The sequence below is a fragment of the Gymnoscopelus microlampas genome (genome assembly GCF_963454915.1).
Source record: "Gymnoscopelus microlampas genome assembly, chromosome: 17".
NCBI classification, from domain to species: Eukaryota; Metazoa; Chordata; class Actinopteri; order Myctophiformes; family Myctophidae; genus Gymnoscopelus; species Gymnoscopelus microlampas.
Genome location: NC_139954.1, coordinates 19,437,828 through 19,458,798, shown reverse-complemented (window position 1 = coordinate 19,458,798; position 20,971 = coordinate 19,437,828). Strand labels below are relative to the sequence as shown.

The 20,971-nt window shown below is 43.0% G+C and overlaps 1 protein-coding gene across 2 annotated transcripts in view; it reads right to left on the bottom strand.

The window, feature by feature from the left end:
* The window catches only part of wnt10a (wingless-type MMTV integration site family, member 10a), a 38,536-nt gene extending 18,074 nt beyond the window's left edge, over window positions 1-20,462 (bottom strand). For both annotated transcript variants that reach the window (XR_014602765.1, XM_084084980.1), the window contains exons 1-3: window positions 19,910-20,462; window positions 17,162-17,427; window positions 5,815-6,188 (exon numbers count right to left, since the gene is read on the bottom strand). Coding sequence is in view for 1 of the 2 variants with exons in the window: in XM_084084980.1 (XP_083941106.1) it covers window positions 5,815-6,188; window positions 17,162-17,427; window positions 19,910-19,971 (702 nt within the window). In the remaining variant the exon portion in view is untranslated. The remainder of the gene's footprint in view (window positions 1-5,814; window positions 6,189-17,161; window positions 17,428-19,909) is intronic.
* Between the last annotated feature and the right edge of the window lie 509 nt (window positions 20,463-20,971).

Here is a 20,971-nt window from a genome sequence, read left to right as displayed (position 1 = left end):
TATTAACAGCCGTACATGTTTTTGTTCTCTCACCATCAACAACACCGTTTGGTGCAGCGAGGACTTGATATCGAGAACGATGCTGAGGACAAGAGTCACCACAGAGGCAACGTGAGGCACGTACGTGAGAAACCTAAAAAAGCCACATGGGTAATGAGAGCCGGAGTCAACACAGGGGAATGTCTAGTTTGTAGCTGGTTGATTATGAACGAATGAACAGTTAATTATTCGACCATCATGTCCACAGATCTTAAACAGTGACAGTAAAACCAATTACCCCATACTTCGGAGTCACCCACGTGTGCTGTAGTGTAAACGGTACTGTGGGCCTATAGTTGCAAAAAAGAACTGTGAAAATAAACAGTACTACAGAGTAAAAAGAAGAATCAACATCAACATAGTCCAACATAACAGGGTCATTCAGCCTATTCTGTCTCAAAATGTGTTCTGATGACACAACATACCATATACCTTAAAACATACAAGGTATGATGAGGTATCATCATACCTTGAATCAAGGTACATTGTGTCTTGATTTCCTTTTCCAGTGAACTGTCAAAGTTTTAATATTATAAATATATCATAAAATGTTTGTATTAGCTTACAGGTTTGCAACACAACATAATTAGCGTGGCTATCTTATCAGCAGTTTTCTAAATCCTCAATCTATTTGCGTCACTATAGGGAAAGTAGTTAGAATTGACAAAACTCCATGTTTTTGTGGAAAATGTGGAATACAGGATTTCTACTTGTAACAAGCTATTTCCCACATTGTGGTATGGATACTTTTACTTAATAAAAAATCGGAGTACTTCTTCCACCATTGGTCACATGCGATAAACGTGTCTGGCAAAGTCTATACTACTACAGGAGGAGTAGAAGAAGAAGTAGTGGAGGGAGGAGGAGAGGAGAGGGAGGGAGGGAGGGAGGGAAGGAAGGGCGAATCTCTTTCTACTTTCCGCCCCCGGTGTTTGAAGTCTAAAATCTTTTGCAGGGTTTTAAACATCTGTTTCCAAACTGCCAGCAGCCACTAATTAGGGCTAAAAACAAGACGGGACATCGTGAGAACCCCGGGGTGGGCATGAGGCGACATGCACACCCCGCTAAAAAACCACCACATTCCTGTGCTTAAAGACTGCTTCTCTGAAAGGGGGGGGGGGGTTGTGTAGAGGGATAGAGGTGGTGGCGGTGGGTAGGTGGGAGGAAAGAGAGGGAGAGAGATAGAGAGACTGAGAGGGGAGGGGAGGCATTATTTTGAGGCCCCACCTGTCAGTGTTTTCTGCTTGATTCTGGGGGCTGTGTGTGGTGCATGGTGTGTACATATAATGTATGTGTGTATTTCTGACCCCCCCCCCCCCCCCCCCCCCCCCCCCCCCCACACACACACACACACACACACACACACACACACGTGTGTATGCGTATGAGGTCTTAGAAAGGGTTTGTTGAGGTTTTCTATTGCCGTTTGAAGTCATCAAGGTGCGTGGTGTTCTGTAACAGCTCTGTAATGAGTCATAGTGTGTTCTCTCTCGCTCTTTTTGTTGCTCTATCTCTCAGCCCCCCCCCCCCCTCCCCCCACTGCCTTTTTCTTCCTCTCCATTAGTCTCTCTATGTCTTACTGTGTATTACATTTCCAGCCCGTGATTGTTTCATTGTGCGTCAGGCTCATTAGAGTGGTGATATACGGCCTGTGGTGGGCTGTGACAACGTAGACGGGCCCTAGTCAGAGTACGTCACTGCAGTCATATAAAAACCTCATAGCTCCAGATTTGGTGTTGAACGGGATGTCCCGTATTAGTTTTCTGTGTGGCAAGTTAAAATCACGTTCCGACCCCAAAAAACTAAATCATTTTCTTTTCAACTACTGGAGATGTAGTTTTGTTAGGTGTAAGCTGATCTGTCAGATAGGCAAGTTGACAGAGGTCGCTTTTGGTGCTTCACTTTTGACTTCTGACCAAGGTCATCACCGGTCATCGTCAAAACACAAGGGGAGAAGGTTAGGGACATTATTCTCCCACATGCACAACATTTCCTGAAGAATAGGTCATTTCTTTGATGTAGCCAACGACCTTGAGTCAAAGATCAAGACCATGGGTCAGAAAGATCAAAGTTTGTCTTGTTAGAAAGATACCCTATGGCTGTCCATATGAGAAGACAGACAGCTAGCTTTGCTAGGCTAGGAATTAAAACGTATTTTTTTTTTAATAAATACATTTATATTGTCATTCCCAATCTGCAAAAAAAAATCTAAAATAAAGCTGCTGGCTTCGTTTATATTTACTTTTTTTTCAGCACCTGGCCATTTCTGGCAAGTATTGTTGCGATTCTCATCTGGAACGATTGCTTTCAGTGCACTTAGCCTCCGAACATTAGCCTTCATATAAGCATCATATCAACGCATATTCTCTGGAACTTGCACAAGATCTGGATGTTTCCTGTAGCACAGTAGCCACTAAATAAACTTGTTCTGGAAGTTTTTGTTTCAACTCACATCACATCTACTATTGATGTTGCTTTCCATGTCTTGTCTTGTACGTCAAAGCCTGACAGTTTCAAGACACATCCCACACTGGCTAATGTGTTTTCTTCTCACACATAATCAGCCACTGGTGCCAAGCACTAATTCTTGGCAAAACCAGCGGAGAGAAGTGGCCTGCACCATGAAACTCTCTTTGACATCACACAAATTCTGTCAGAAACAGTTGATCAAAAGGAGTCCTGCTCTGCCAACGTTCAGTCAATTCAGCTTTTTATGACGGAGAATCGTTTAACATCATATATCAGCGTGTCATTGAGGTAACGCCTGCCATAAACAGTAAAATGAGCAACGCTTTGTTATTCTTTAGGCTTATTGATACAGTATGTGTCATCACACTTCAACTGACAGAAGAATACCTCCCTCCATCCTCATCTCAAACTTCTAATCACCCATCAAATATTGATGTATCTCCATTCAGCATAACCATCAACCATGTTCCTTGGAATCTATGTACCAACTATTGCTGGTACTACTACTACTATTATTACTATATCTAGGACTGTACTAGTAGAATCTTGGACTGCATGTAGTCCTAGACCTAGACTATGCAGATGACATCTGCCTGCTATCTGACCCACAGGAGCTCTTGGCCAGAGAGGAGACAGAGGGTGCCAAGGCAGGCTTTGGGGTAAATGCCAAGAAAACCTAGCTTATCACCATCCACTTCTAATGACAACAGGAGGCACTGCAATGAAAGAAGTCAGTGACTTCAAATACCTGGGCTCATGGGTCAACTCATTGGAGCAAGACGTTAAAGTGAGGAATGGATGGAGGGTTCAGAACACCATGACCAGCCTGTGGAAGCACAATCTCCCCTGGCAGATTGGACTCAAGTTCAGCTCCTTCTCTGTGACTGTAGAGTCCGATCTCTTAGTGTATGTGGCTGTTAATGCTGGACCCTGAAGACTGCCCTTCATAAGTCCCTGGATGGCTGCGAGCAGTTCTAAACGTCAACCAGAACAAGCATGTTAACAACAAGCTTTATGTATGGAGGGGGGTTACCCAAGGGTGAATGAGAATATAGCATCCAGGAGAATGAGGCTGGCAGGCCATGCACTGCCACAGACACACTGGCTGCGAAGCCCTGTTGCTGGTGGTGCTACTTCTACAGTACTAATACAACTGCTAGTACTATGACTACTGTTGGTACTAGGACTGCTAAGCTGCTGCTATTTCTGCTGGGATATGTTGCTGCTGAGCTTTGGGTGACTCGCTCTACATTTGTGTTTTGTCTGCATAATCAAGGAAACCAGAAGTAAACTGATGGACAGATACAGGCCCAAATTACACAGGAGGAAGCAGTGAACAATGAGCAATTTACAGTCTGTGTTCCACCACAGTGCTGGAAGCCATCAGGGCTTATCACTGTCATTTACATCTTTCTCTTCCATTGCCCAAGGGGGTAAACAGCCTACACAGTAAAATCCTCTGTATTAATTTAACTCTGAGAGGGTACAAATGTAACCAAATGGACCCTCCTACTGCCAATTATTCGTTAGTGTAAGTTCATAATAAGTTCATTTAATAATTTTGTCACAAACCACTGCCAAAGGGACATTACAGGCATTACAGGTTTAAAAAGGGTGACTTTAAATAGAATTCCAGTGGTACAAGGTAAAAATGTTGCTACTAGTTGTTTGCTGCTGTTGGAAAAATATAATGTAGAACAGTGGAGAACAATGGAGAACAGTAGAGAACAGTGGAGAACAATGGAGAACAGTGGAACATAGTTGAGAACAGTGGAGAACAGTGGAACATAATGGAGAACAGTGGAGAACAGTGGAGAACAGCGGAGAACAGTGGAACATAGTGTAACATAATAGAGAACAGTGGAACATAATGGAGAACAGTGGAGAACAGTGGCGAGGGAAAAGGGGTGAGAGCTCTCTCTGAGCTGTTAAGTAGATGAAATTGAGCATGCATAAATAGCCAGCAACAAGACGCTTGATTGGACAAGAGCTATGGTGACCTCTGCAACAAATTCATCTCCATTTAAAGCAGGGGATTCAAAGATTGGGTGAGATTAGATGTACATACTGTATATGCATATCCAGGCACTGTATCAAGAGTGACTCAGCAGACATTAAGATGCAACCCCTCCTGCACTGGCTGCCCTCTCAACGTTTTAAAGTAACATGGATCAGTGCAGCCAAATTAACTCATGTTTGGATTCTAATAATGCTCATATAACATAAAGGACTCATTCTGTTGTTATTCTGCAATGCTTCAACTGTCAAGTAAGAGCTGGTAACAGCCGGGGGAGCTTAGACAGACCCCCCTCACACACACACACACACACACGCACGCACGCACGCACGCACGCACGCACACACACACACACACACACACACAAGCACGGATTCCCTATTCACTCTTGTACACACACAGGCCAAACACATTAAATCAGGATGTAATAATGACAGGCCGGTGTGGATTGAGCCAATAAAGTGACTGTGTTGCTCATTATGACGTGAGCATTGGCCCACAGGCCCTGAACTCACCCACACTCTCCACCTGCTTTACAAGTAAATATATTTTTCCCTCTAGTCTACAGTGATGGTCATTGTACAACACTGTGAAATGAACCTACATCTATCTTCCACTCGTACAGCAAAATGTTCCAAACATTTCTCCTTGGGAGAGAGAAGCAGAACAGTGAACGGTGCAGTGGGAGTGCAGTGTATCAAGAATGAAAGATGGGGAAACATCTTACAGTATCTGCAGTACGTCTATTCTCTGCTGTATACTGTAGAGTATATTAGTAGAATGTCTGTCATATTGCATATCGACAGACAGACCAGGTGGAAATATGTTTTTTTCCCTTTACAGACTTTATCCAATAATGGACTCTGTAACTTGTTTGCTAATGATGACTTTAGATGTTCCCCCTGCCTGAGGCTTAAACAAAAGAACACTTCACTCAAAATGAGTCACAGTTTTCTCTTGGAAATGCTACAGATAGCATTTGCATGATGAATTCTTAACCACTTAAGCCCTATATACTGGAGCTACCAATTTATCACAAATAGTGAAAATATGCAATCTTATAGAGTGGATATTTTTCAACTAGATTGGCTACTTTGGTCAGGTAGGGACAGCAGAGTTAATGAGGTTAATTAAATATGTTAGTATGTCCTGATGAAGAGCGTTGATGACGCATAAAAAATGCAACAGAGCTTTTTCAGCATCACCAGAGTGCAGACTTCATTTTGTAATTAAATATGTGCCCTCGCTCCCCACACAGAGTCTACCCCTCGTCTCCCGTCCGCACTCACCTGCCTCCCGACTTTGTTATTATGCAGCCTCATGCGGGCGTGGATGTCCTTGTTGGTCTCGCGGGCATCCAAGAAGTCCCGCGAAAACTTCTCCCCGAACTCCACGTCGGGGCTGCAGCCGCCCCACTCCCAGGAGTCCTGGGGTCCCGGCAGGTCGGCGGGGAAGTGCTCCATGACCCCGTGCACCATGCCCTTCCCCCGGTGGATGGCCTCCACCTGCAGGCGATGCAGCTTGATGCGGAACGCCTCCTCGTCGCCGCGGCGATTCTCGTCGCAGCCGCACGCCTTCAGCTTGCCCATGGAGCAGGCGTTGGCCACCGCATGGACCACGCCCGCCGCCGCGATGGCGTACGCGAAGGCGCTCTCTCGGAAACCTTGGTGGGCGGTCACAGGAGACAAGAGGAAGAGGAAGAGGGGTTGTCATTATTATAAAATGTGCCCCGGCAGGGGATGTTACTTAAAAATGTTTGCTCTAAAAGAAAACATATGATAAAACATACATGACATTGGGGCGGCTAGGGCACGCGCTGGCCTAGCGGTCCAGGCGCATACCACAAACAGTATAGGCTTTAATGCAGCCTGACAGCGCGTTGCGGGTTCGAATCCCGATCCCGATGACCGATGTCAAGTGACAGCCAGCAAAGCTTGTCACTTGACATCTCTCTCTCCCTGTTTCCTGTCTACCTCCTGTGCTATCAATAAAGGCAGAAAACCCACAAAAGTATCTTTAAAATAAACAAAAAACATTGGGGCGGCTATTGCTTAGTGGGTAGAGGCCGTCTGGTAAACAGAAGGTCACCTGGTTCACCCAATTCAAGTGTCAAAGTGAACCTGAGCACGACGCTTGAGCACGAACAGGTCCTCCCAGTGCTCATCATGACCATCTGAGCAGCCATCAGCGGGTTATAAATTTAAAAAAAAAATCCCCACAGGAGAGGTCTATACTGAGAGGTACATACTGTACTGCTGGGTCAATGCAGAGGAGTAATTTGCCCCCTAGGGATCACTACGAATCCTCCCTCTTTTATACTGCTCCACTGTTGCTTTACAAATAACATAAGACATAAGAATTGAACCAGCATTCATGAACAAAGCTAGACCGATTCCAGATTTCCGATGTCCGATGCAATCTCAATGTTGGAAAGTCCTTGACCAGTGATTCCCAAACGTTTTAGCTCAAGACCCAAAAGAGAAATTGCACAAAGATAGCTGAGAAATTGCACAAAGACAGCCGATGCACAAAGATAGCCGATCTAGCTTGTAGATCGGATATTTTTGTTGAGCGACACCAGGGTGCAATTAGGCTTAGGAGTACATGCACAGTGTACACATACACCCACCCACACACCCACACATACACGCACGCACGTCACATGTCTTATAAAAACAAGAGTAACATCTGGGACAATAGCATTTAAGTGTTCCAAACACTTGCATACCGTATCCCGGTGGGCCAGCTGAAAGTGAGCAGACCCCCACCAACCACTCCCCTAAGAGAGGACACACTGACACACTGCTAATAAAGAATCAGGGCTGGGTCACCTTCTGTCTGTCCGGCCTATATATCAGACCGGCCGACTTGTCTTGCGGCTGTGATTGTACAGTATTTATGTAATCGTGTATGTACAGGCCAAGAACAACCCCCCCCCCCACACACGCACGCGCGCGCACACACACACACACACACACACACACACACACACACACACACACACACACACACACACACACACACACACACACACACACACACACACACACACACACACACACACACACACACACACACACACACACACACACACACACACACACACACACACACACACACACACACACACTCACTTCATCAATCTCGCATTCGCACCACAGTGGTTTCCAGACAATTCCTCTTGAGAGAACAGAGCAGCGACGTAGAAGTGTTGCAGCAGTCATGCACACACATAGAGCAGTGATTCTCAGCCTCTTTAATTTCAAGGACCCCCAGTTTGATATGCATTATTATTACGCCAAGGACCCCCATTTGATACAAATCTTTTTTTTCTCTGCTCCCCCAATCTAAAATCTTCATTAACTCTGAGAGTGTACAATTTGGTTCCATATGTACACTCTCAAAGTTACAGAATCGTAGGGGGTCCATTGGTTCCCGACCATCAAAAATGTTGCTGGGGACCCCCTGGAACCCCCCTAAGGACCCCCGGGGTTCCCCGGACCCCACGTTGAACCAGTGCCATATACGACTACTAGTACATTTGTGTGGATAAGTGGATGAAGGTATAATCAAATTTTATAATTCAACACCTACAAGAATGTACATGAGAAATGCAGATTGTACAGTGGATGCAAGATGCCATTGTATTAAAGCTTATTGTGTTACCCCTACACTACAAAATCCCGAGCTAACTCAATTTAGAGTTATAGAAAAATACTTATAGAGCATAAAAACAGACCTTGATACAGTGAGACAAATAACTTAAAAAAGTTAAATCAATACTCGGTATTTGGGGATGCGTGGCGGTTTGACCATGCCCCTATGCCACCTTCCCTTACTCTCCCTCTCTAACGTTTTCCAGTCATCCGTCCCTATCATCATCTCTCTCTCTCTCTCTTTCTCTCTCTGTCTCCCTCTGAATCATCAGCGCTGTACAGTTAATGCCCTGCCTTAACGCATCTGTGTAACCACTTACAGTAAACCATTATTGTATACTGTGGCTATTCAAAAATAGAAGATATACAAATCTATAAATCTGTGCAAATCTTTGAATATATGTTTTTAAAGCAAACATTTTAACTCAAATCTTTGCTCCTGGGGATTCTACAAATGTCTTCAACAGTTAAAAAAAAAAAACAAGGACCCCCAAAATGATATGTATTTGCCCACAGACCTCCCCATCTCAAAATACTTTGTTCCAGGGACCCCCAGAAGCAAATATTTGAGTTAAAAAGGTATACATATTCAAAGATTTGCACACATTTTCACGATTTATTTTTCAAAAATAGCAGATCTACAAGCTCATAGCGGGGCACTCGTGAGCAGAGAGTATATGAGCTGAGTATATCTGCTTTTTTTGAATAGCCAAAGAAATCTAAAGTGACACAGATGGGTTAACGCCTCAAACCATTTTCCTCAGCTCTTTTATCCAACCTGTAAACCATTAACATGGCTAGCTACTGCAGGCTGACTAGCTTCAGTACCACTGGCTGTCTGACTGACCCGCTGGCCGAGTCATAGGCTGCTTTGCTAACTTGCATCAGATGGCTATAGCATTTGATCTGTCATGTAATCCGCTCTGGGGCTGACCCTTTTCTCTTTCCTCATCGTGCCATTATATATAATGGAGGTTTTAGGAGCGAATAACATGCAATATACATGTGTAAAGATGAAGAGCATAATTACGTGCAGCCTCCAACCCCCACCTTTTATCCTTTGAAAAACCGCCGCTTCTAAAGGCAATAGTTAAGTACGTTAAGTTAAGGTGCATGTAATGAGCCTGTATCATTTGTCATTTGATCCCTGCTCCCTCTCCAGTCTGTCTAACATAACATAGCTGCCACTGTTTGGGCAGAAAGCTTGTAATCTCCATAATTCAACGTTTTATGTTTTTCCATAAATCAATGCACAACTTTTTTGCAAAAGTAACGAAAATAGACGGTTTACTAGCTCACAATGCATCGCATTATGACCCATTCTGAACTTGTAGATCTGCAATTTCTTTGCTATTTTGGAAAGCATTTGATAGTGAAAGTGAAAGTGGTTAAGTCTGTAGGTTTAAAAATATATTTTACCCATGAAAAGTGTTAACAAGGGCTCATGAGTGAATAATGACTACATTGGATCCTTTGGAACACTTTTCCTGAAAAGTAACGGTTTTGGACATATCACGGTTTCCACCTGACACATATCTGTTGATACTGTTGCAGAGGCACAAGTAATGAGAACAACTCTAGGAACTATCTTTAACCCATTAAGCCCCGGGAAAGCATCTGTCACTTTCGGCTAATGAAAAATAGCTGATCTACAAGCTCATAATGAGCTTGTAGATCTGCTATTTTTTGGGGAAAATCATGAAAATTTGTGCAAATCTTTGAATATGTGTTTTTTCAAGCGAACATTTGTAACTCAAATCCTTGCTTCTGGGGATTCTACAAATGTCTTCTAAATCCACATCAACAGGTTTTTGAAGCGGTATGTTGCTATAATCAGTGGTTCTCAAACCTTTTCATGTCAAGGACCCCCAAAATTATATGTATTTGTATATTGTGTTCCAGGGCCCCCCCAGAAGCAAACATTTGAGTTAAAAATGTTTGCTGTAAAAATATATATACTGTATATTCAAAGAGTTGCACACATTTCACGATTTTTCAAAGAATAGCAGATCTACAAGCTCGTAGCGCAGCACACTGTGCCACGCTATGAGCTTGTATACTGTATGTGCTATTTTTTGAATAGCCAAAGAAATCTTAAAATGTTACAGATGCGTTCCCGGATTCTCCGTCTCTCTCCCCACCAACTTCCTCCTGGGGCTGCCTCCTCTCTCTTCACGGACATACGCATGCTTTCCCTTTGCCCAGTGCACTTCAATCTTATTCCTCTGAACGTAAACCTCCTTCATATCTTCTGTGTAATCCCTAAATATTGCAGGACGAAGTGCAGCAGCACTTACACTTGTACCCTTTAGAATTTCCCTTGGTGTTTGCTGTTGGTGGCTCAGCTTACTGCGTGTAAGCATGGAACCCTCAGGTTCTATAAAGGCAGCCCTACTGGCAATCACTTACTGGTGTTGAAAATAGTGAGGATTATAATGGAAACTTGTAAAGAACACATGAAAAGAAACCACTTAAGATTTTATAGCCCACTGCTTGCAGGGGAAATTATTCGGGCTGCTCGTAGGGAGTCAAATAAAATGCCATTAACTTCTATTTCTCTTTTTAGCGAAGCCTGATGTTATTTCCTTGTTTATATCTTAATAAAAAACTTTATATATTTTGTATTTATTTTATTTCTAAGAATAGCCCACGGCATGACATGATAGACATGTTATTGGCTTGGTTCACTTTTGTAAACCTTTGATTACAAAGAAAAGTTGGATGAAGCAGAAAATTGTTGCTGCAACTCACTCTCATGGCATTTTGCTCTGGCAGCTGCCAGTATCACCACTGTCACTAAAAGCTGGCAGCGTACTTCAAATGAAGTTGAGCTTTTTTCAGCTTTCTGAAACCGAACAAGTTCTCTGTGGATGTAACTGTTTCATACTCAATGTGGCTCCGCTTTGACCCCTCCCACTATATAGATTTTGACATTTCTGGCGACACACAATGCACAAAGTGTGGATTATCTCTCTCCATTAATTCATTCTGGTTGTGTTTGTGGTCCATCAGAGAGGAACTATAAGTAGGTAAGTAAGTACGTAAGTAAGTACTGTAAGTAGGTATGAGTGGCTTATTGTCTATCAGCTGAGGACACAGGTGTCTATCTATCCCCTTTTCAATGCACTGACTAGACCCCTCGGAGACGAATTGCTGAGGTGGAGCGCAACACATACAGTACCATCAGCTCCCAGAACTTAACCACATGTCTTAGTTGCCCAAGTTGTGCTACTCATACGCTGAGTTGGCGGTGTCCGGGATCAAACCCCAAAACTTGAAGAACCTCATTTCCACTGCTTTAAGTCCAAAAATCTGAACTAACCCTTTAAGGAGGAACGAGGCAAGAGTTCCTGAACTCAAGGCTTGCTTTCTTCCTTATGTTTTTTGTTCCTTGGTGAATTCAACAAAATGCAGAACAAAACAGAACTGAACCGAACTGATCCATGACGAACAACTAAACAATTCTGTCAAAAATCGATTTCTAAACCACAATGGATTGGCTTTTACTGATATACCCTACAGTATGTCAATGTACATACAGTGTACTGTGGAGATTGTAAAGTGTTTACATCTCAGGATTTGGAATCAAGATTTCTTTACTTTCTTTCTTTTTAAGATCAGGTTACTTGCTGGCATTGCGGAATATGCTTATATCCATCCCATTGTCCAAGGCATATCATTGTGGACAATTATAGGCTAGTTGTAGGAAGGCAACAAAACAAAACAAATGATTAATTTGATATGAATTCGAGATGGATATGCACAGAGAGATGGGCACATAACATGCAAGCAAACTAACACAATAATATTTGTTACACTCACACATGCATGCACACACACACACGCGCGTGCGCGAGCGGACGCACAAGCGCGCGCACGCCCGCCCGCCCGCCCGCCCGCCCACCCACCCACCCACCCACCCACCCACACACACACACACACACACACACACACACACACACACACACACACACACACACACACACACACACACACACACACACACACACACACACACACACACACACACACACACACACACACACTCTCTCTCTCTCTCTCTCTCTCATATCTCCCACTTCCAACACACTTCCCTCTCTCCGTCCTTCTTCCCATAGTTCCATAGGGGAGGTATATGTGCACGAGCTGTGTGTGTGTGTGTGTGTGTGTGTGTGTGTGTGTGTGTGTGTGTGTGTGTGTGTGTGTGTATTTGTGCGTGTGTACGTGTGCATGTGCACGTGTATGCGCATGTGTGTGTGTGTGCGTGTATGTGACTGTGTGTGTGTGTGTGTGTGTGTGTGTGTGTGTGTGTGTGTGTGTGTGTGTGTGTGTGTGTGTGTGTGTGTGTGTGTGTGTGTGTGTGTGTGTGTGTGCGTGCACGCTTGGTGTGTGTGTGTGCGTGTTTGTGTGCGTGCGTGCGTGTGTGTGCGCTTGGTGTGTGTGCGTGTTTCTGTGCGTGTGTGCGTGTGTGCACTGTATGTGTGTGTGTGTATTGGCAACATGGGGGAAGAGGGAGGGATGGCACTTAGGTGCAGCCCAGAGCCACAGACATGGAAAGGCTGTTTCAGCTCTTGCCCCGCTGTGTGCCCGGCTCTGCAGCGCAGGCCAGCCTGGGAGACCTGGAACAAATCAATCTAACAAATAATTTACTGGCCGCGGCACGCCCCGCTGAACTGATGGCAGAGGAAGTGGCAAAATGAATGAAAGATTAAAAGGAAACTGTCACTTTGTGTTACAGAAACCAACTAAACTGGTTTATGCTTTTGCCGCCAAGAGTTGGGAAAGTGCTGAGAGCAAATTCACAAGCACTCGCACTGGCAAGGGGAGTATAAAAGCTCTCGGAGTAGCCTAGCAAGGGAGAGCGAGAGGCACCAGCAGAGAGAAGGAAAGAGTTAGAGAGAGAGAGAGTTTTCTCCCACCTGTCTCTCCACATCCTGTCTGACTGCCTTTTTAGCCTAGTTCTCAATCCGGGCTAAACAGGGATGATGCAGTCAGTGGTGGAAAGAAAGTATTAAGTACATTTACTCATGTCCTGTGTTATCTTGAGTATTTCCTTTTTCTTGGTTAATTTATAATAACTTAAATCTACTACACCTCAGAGGCAAATATTGTACTTTTTACTCCACTACAACTACTTTAAAACTTTAGTTACTTTAGTTACTCTGCCGATTTAGATTATTGTTACAGTACAGTGTACTTCTTCCACCACTTCAGGGATGAACACAGGACCATAAAATTCATCATCATCATCATCATCATCATCATCATAACTCATCAAAGGGGAGATAAGTGGTACAGCCAGGGATGATCCAGCAGTAGTCTGCTGTAGTAAAATTAGAAGCCCAGACAAACATGGAAGTGGAGAGTATCTGATATCCTACTCAAAAGCTGTTCGTAGAAGGCAGGGGGTGTCAATTTGAGTTCCAGGGGATGGCAACTCCCCTGTGGTTACAGGAGCACTTATCTTCATATAATTGGTCCTTACTAATGCTCATTACAAGATGGCACAATGTATGTTTATTGTCTACACACTCTGCATCTCATTGGTGGATTATGGACAGTTTGGAAACCTGCCTACCAATGACATCATCAATGGGGATTACAAGCTAATAGAAACTAGAGTTTTCTCTTCCTGGAAAGTTAGCATTCTGAAATAGAAGCCATTGTTCTTGCATTAATAGAAATAGAAAAAAAATGTTTAAAAAGTTTGAAATCTTGTTTCAAATTACCTAACCTGCCTACCGATGATGTCATTGCTAGGCAGGTTGCTGACCCGTCCACAGCCTTCCTCTGACACGCAGACCAAGTAGACAACAATGGCACCATAATGAGCAATAATGAGGGCCAATTATATTAAGATACTGTAGGTTGAAAATGGGCAAAGTTGTCCTTTAAGCTCTTAAGCCCTATACTTGTTGTTGCACAACAAATAGTGAATACAGTATAGTGGATCAACAAGCTCACAACATGCCTTGTATATTAGCTTTTTAAAAACGAATAAGAGAAAATTAAATGTAATGTTCGGCACATCTAGAGTTCGGGCCGATATGTGGCCCTCACACCTACGCTGCACCGCCGATCCAACCGATGTCCATTATATTGTGTCTGAAAATTTCTGAAAATCGGGGGCTATTATGTGCATTTGACGTTTGACGGTGGGATGTCACATCATCTATTGACCACGTTGGATCACCATGGTTACTCAAGAGGTTCTTCATGCACTCCATATTCGGACATAATCGTCAACCCAGACCTCCATATATGGTCACGGTTGACGTGGAGCTCCTCATATGGATCCTTATATGATTTGTTTGAGTCTGATGTCATGATGACACGGTATGTTTGGGGTCTGATGTCATGCTGTCACAGTCAGCATGACACATGCCATATTTGGGTGTAGCTGCAGTGGGAACTCTGTACATGGTTATGTCAGAGTCATAATGAACTCTATATACTGTATGGTCATAGTGTCTGACGGGGGCCCGAAAGGCCGTGTTTATCCACCGGCCGACCGACCCATTAAGCTATTTTAATTTAGGATTGACAAATTATGATATTATTATCAAATTTATATATCATACATCATACTTTCCCAAAAGGAAATGCATGTATTTAATTATGTATAAGTCTGACCATAAGCAAGGATAAAACATAATTATTCCCACTGGCCATAAAAATGTATGACCAGAGGGGTATATCAAAAGCAGAGGCATGGACCAAATACAGCATTTTATTGAATGGTTACAAACCAAACATACTGGCTGGTACATAGTTAGCCCTGGGTATTTTTCTACATAGATCTACAAAGAAAAGTTGCATTAATCTGTGAGACTTCACTTAATCCACATCTGTCTTAAGTGTCCCGCTGAATAACACCGCCTACCTGAGCCAGTTGCACGCAACAGTGGTTGCGGCTCATAAATCTGCATCTATTTCAGTACTACTGTGGTGCATAATGCATCAACATGTAATAGGTGAATCATCCAATTTAAAGACGTTGTTTATATCAATGGTTTGGAGTTTCTGCACCCGGGGCAAAACAAGGATGCCAGACAAGCAGCTACTGCCGCGGCTAATAATGACAAACAGCTTCTCAATGAGTCAGTGACGAGTGAAAGTCAGACCAGAGGTGTGTAGGACAGAGTGACAGTATTAGTATTAAGCTTAACCACAATGAAGGTCACAACGAGGCTAAAGGTTCTTGCCGTGGTCACAGGGTGAAATGAAGCAATTTTGCTATTTTGAATCTGGAGGGCCCATAAAAAAGAACTCTCCCTGGCACAGGGTGGGTTTGGGGAATGTTTATGGTGAAGACACCCCTGAAATCAAGGTCTGATGGATTTAAACAGTCAATTATCCTTGCTAAGGGGAATTCCAAGGCTGTGCGACCGCCTTCAAAGACGCGCAGCCCATTGTGAACACAAAATAAGAGGTTGAGGGCATTCATCTTTCGTGCAGAAAACATAGAAGTCAATGTTGTGCAACCATGCGTTCGGAGCAGATTGACAGTCCTGGCATACTGTAGCGTGCATGTTTTAGTAGCGTTGCATTACGTCACCAGATGGCCATCTTGTTGGCAAGCCATGCGTAATCAAATTAAAGTTAAAATGTAATCTAATGTTTGCCTCAGACAATGAGCCACATTTAAACTTTCAATTGGATATGACAATCCTTTAAATGCCAGAGCATTTGACTTTTGATAGATACACACTTTCTTAATTGATTGATTAACCACTTAAACCCATACTTCATTGATCGGGCTCCCAGAGAGGTAAATCCTTAGCCCCCTCCATGTTTCCCTCCACAGCAAATCACTTCACCGATCTACAAGCTTTCAACGTGTCACGACGCAACACGTTGTGAGCTTGTAGATCTGCTATTTTCAGGGACCGGTCGCCTATTCTCGCCAAAATGTTTGCTTATCATGACATTCCCAGAATAGGGTTCATGTGGTTAAACTGTCTGAAAGCCAACTGAAAGCCCAGGACTCAGAGTATCAAGCATATTGTACCTGTGCATCTATCCAGGTGCCCGGGCTGCTAGGAACAGATGTCTTTCACAGTAAATAACCCCAGATGAGTCGGACTGAAAGCTTCAGAGCAGTAAAGATCCTCTTTCATCCATTGTGGCTGATGCGAGAAGCTCTGAACACTACAAAGCCTCATGGGAAACTGATCTGTACTAGGTTTAGTAATCCAAAGGTGACTAACTGCTTTTGAAGTTAGCTGATCTATTGTACGGGCTATTGAGTAGCTAGTAGTTTGGAAAATGCCATACAAGAGTGGCCTGCTGTCTGTCACTGGAGATAACCATTTGGGGAGCGACGTTATTGTCAGGGAGTCTTTTGATTATCACTCTCCTAGATTTGAAGGATGAGTGTATTTTATTACTGGGCTTCTATGGGATATCTATCTTTCTGACCACTGCCCTCTTGTTAACCTGTCTACCTTCAGGGTATCTTGTTAAAAGTAAGAAGATCTTTGTGTGTGGAACAATACACTTTTAAGGCATTGTATTACCTGACTGTACTGTATGTATTGTATGTATAGTGCAAAGGATAACTCAAAATGACATATCTCCCATCTTTTTGTATCTTTTTAGCTGCTGTAATTGACATAGTATATAATGTCAATATTGTATAGAAAGACTATAGCTAACTCTTAATGTTCACATTTGTCTTAGAGGGTTTTAGATACATTAGGGCTACTTTTCTGTTTACACAGTATGTACTGTATGTGCCCATATTAATTTGTGTAGGTTCCTAAAGACACCAGCCTCCTTTGAAGATGGCAGATGCCTTGCTGTGAATTTAAATGACTCACCATTATGCATCACCAAATGAAATTAAAAAAATGCACTGTAGGACAGAAGTCACAAAATCGGAACCACAGAGTTGCTGCAAACCTTTGATGTTCAAGGGAAAGGGGGAACGTTTCCTAGCGTTGCCTCTGCATGGTGCGCAGAAACACATCAAACTAACCTCTCTTAAAAACCACGCTGTCGTACGGTATTTTGTTCCTGGTCTCCAAGCTGGAGCAGTTCCAGCGATGCCCCCTGAACTGGTGCTGGCACTCGTGGATGGCGATCTGGATTCCCTGGATGGCCGATGCCGTCACATCTGGGTTCCGCATGCATACCTCCAGCTGGCGCCGCGTGAGGCCGGGCAGCGTCAGGCACACTGTGTTGGCATTCAGGATGGGTTCAATGTTGGGGATTTTCAAGCCCAATATCTCATTGGAGTTTGCCCTGCATGGAGCAAAAGACAGAGAATCCATGTGTACAGAGTCATGACATCACTTTTCACTGGTGTTGCTCACACCGCAAAGTCCTGATTGTTCATTTTACTGATGATATTGTAAAAATGGACCCGTACTCGTAAGAGTTAAATTAACACTCCACATTTTGCAGCGCAGCGATTGTCTCTGACCAGTCAGGGCGGTTCAGCGTTGGATAGGGGATCTCCACTCAAAGTCTGAACTCAAAGGTTTTATGGTCTTGTTTTTGTGTGTCTGTCCCATCCAGAGGTTAAGGGAGCTTAGTTTCAAACAGAATCATTTATTGTATGTTCCCTTATAATAGTTGTACTGCTGCTGTAATACCACTACGAACACCGGATGGTGGCTGATATAGCCTGGGTAGAGTCAAAGCAAATAATTTACACTGGAACTATTTTAGTATACGATAGTTGCAAAATTTGCCAAAAGTGATAAAATAGAGAGCCAGACTCTCATCTGTAATATCTTCAGGGAGCAAAATCGGTGTCGACACTGAATGGAAGACTGACTTTGAGGAGTTTATGACAGTACAAAGAGTCATTTGGGGTCACAGGTTTTAAGGCGCTAAAATCTGGCCAGAGGAGAACATAACCTATGAACCTCTGTTCGGTTGTATAAACCGAGAAACGAAAGAAGTAAAGGCATTGTTCTCAGACAAGGGAGTCAGTATCGTGCACATTTTTGAATGGAGCTTCTGCAGGTTCTGTCTCCTGATGAAACAAAATAAATGTCCATTTCAGTTCTTCAATCTCCAGCTTTCAGAGAAATCTGTCCGCTAAACTGACCGAGATTATACTGTATGGGCCACTCCAGTTTTCATGTTTAGGGTATCCCACTTGCAGATGCCAGTTATTCAATTCACCCTTGTCACAACAGCAGATGTAAGGGGGAAAAGTTTTTACGTGCCTACAAAGTACCTTTCCCATTGATATATTGTCTACTGATAAATTTGCTTTTCTCCTAATTGAGGCTATATGTATGCACTGCAATCGACTGGTGCATCTGTTGCAGATCGATCAATTGTGTCAACAGTATGTATTCAGCCGACAGTAGCCTATATAGTCACTGTTCTGTTATATTACACAGAGAAACAATAACAACACAGGCTACACCAATGAAGTCAACAGCTGAAAGATACGCTGGCTTTCTTTTCATTATTATGAGTGAAACACAAGCTGTGCAGGACTGAACACACACACGTGCATCCAGGAACATGTCCAAACACACACACACACACACACACACACACACACACACACACACACACACACACACACACACACACTTTTACAACCTGTTGCAGGTCTGCAAGTTTTACTAGTTTAATTCTAATATTGCTTATGCATTACCCTATTAATTTTATCAAAGAACCATGTTTCAAAAATCACTAATACAATTTGTGCTATTTTTTTTAAACTCTGGTCACTAAGGTTTATAACAGTAGCTATACAGATCATTTATCTCCAAGTGGTAGATCAAAATATAAGCCACTGTGACATAACATCTTATTAAGTTTCACTTTCTGGTTGGCATTAACTACTTATAAACCCTCTATTCTTAGTAAAAAAAACTGACCTGGGTTGGATCTGCACTCTTTTTTCCCCTCTACACCAAATCTCTTCACTGAATGTTGCCCCCAGAACAGCGATGCTTGGGCTCATGCGGTTAAACTTTAAACAGACTCCTCTCCTTTGTAGTTCCTCTCAGGGCTCTGTTCCTACCTGTTGTGCTCTCTGTTTTGAGGAAAGACCTGTTTCATCTCTGTCCATCTATACTATGACACACAACTTTCTGAGTTCATATTGTCAGTGAGCCTCATGGTCATATGAGAAGTATAATTTAGGCCAGTGGTTCTCAAACTTTTTTTTAATTTCAAGGATGCCCTTGCCGGTCCATTTGGTTCCATGTGTATACTCTCAGAATTACAGACCTGTAAAGGTCCATTTGGAACCCCCCATGGAACCCTGAGGATGGAACCCACTGTGAGAGCCACTGATTTGGGCATTAGGCGGCATGTGAGACACAATCATTGTGGATAATGTGAAATGTAGTGACAGAGGAACAAATGATAAATCAGTTTCCCCTGTGTTTAAACATACACAGCAGCCTGTGTTGGTAGATCAAAGAGACCAGAGGCTCTGCAGCTTGGCTGTCTGAAAAATGTTGGTTCTAGTCAAAGTGGAGGACAATGTCCATAATTAAACTGGTATTTCCATAAATTAGGCTATAGCCAATAATATTTCACTTGCTTGGGATAGCTTATTATATCATAAGACATTAATAAATTATATTAATGTAATTATCACAATACCTTAATAACCAGAATGAATAAAATATAAAAAAAGTAAATAGATGTTTAAGGCTAATAACCTTAGAAGTTTTATAAAGTAGCCAAAGTCATGATTCACGTTATTGTCATCCTACATTTCAAGCTATTATTATTATCAACTCACCTTTTATCCAAAAGACAGACTACTATCAAGACGCAAGTCAGTCTGTGGAATGAGCGCTCCATGGTGTGATGATTTATGGGTTTTGCGAAATAATAAATAACAAAAAGACAGAGTCCAAAAAAGACTCAAACGAAGTACAATATTCCTTCTTCAAAACGCCTTATTTTCAAGAGTTGGAGGGAAAAGAAAAAAGACAAACAGAAAAGGGTGATCATGTCCATTTAAAGTTGCGCTGGGTTTTGACAGCTCTGCTCCGCTTGGCTCTGGAGGAGCGGCTGCTACACCTCTAATCCAGATGTGATCCAGCGGCGGCACAAGTCATTCAAGAAAGTTTCCTCTCAACTTTGGTGAATGGGGGATCAGACCGTCGGGGCAATAAAGTTGGAAGATCAGGTCAATTACAGCGGTCCTATAGTGGTGTTTCTCTCTCTGATCGCACATCCGTACACATCCCCGGTATCATAATCTCCGCCAAGAACATTTGCATTGGAATAACATCCGAGGGAGACGAGTGTACCTAACATCTGAAGTCTGGTTGACTAGTGATGTTTCAGCCAGCACTGATAGCACTTCTAAACTACTGCACTTAGCACGATCTGCCAGCCCACTTTTTTTTCTACGTCACTCGGGGAATACAGGAGAGTGGCGGAGAAGGTCAAGTGCCTTGTTAAAGTGGGATAGAGATCCTTGGATAAGGAAGGAACACAGTGGTGGAAAGTAACTAAGTCGATTTACTTAAGTACTCTTGAGATACTTTTACTTTACAGGAGTGTTTCCGATGTGTTATACTTTTGCTTTTACTCCACTACATCTCAGAGGCAAATAGTATATACTTTTACTCCACTACAATTATTTGAAAACTTTACTATACTTTGTAGATTTGGATTATTATTACAAAACACACATTAACCACACAATCTGTGTCGGCTCCAGAGAATTGTGACTGGGGGGGGGGGCTATGGGGGGTCTGGCTTTTTTAGAGCAGGGGCTAATGAATTTTGACGCATGCACGCCCGCGCGTGGATTTCGCGAGAGGATTTTGGTACTTTTTTAGTTTTTTTT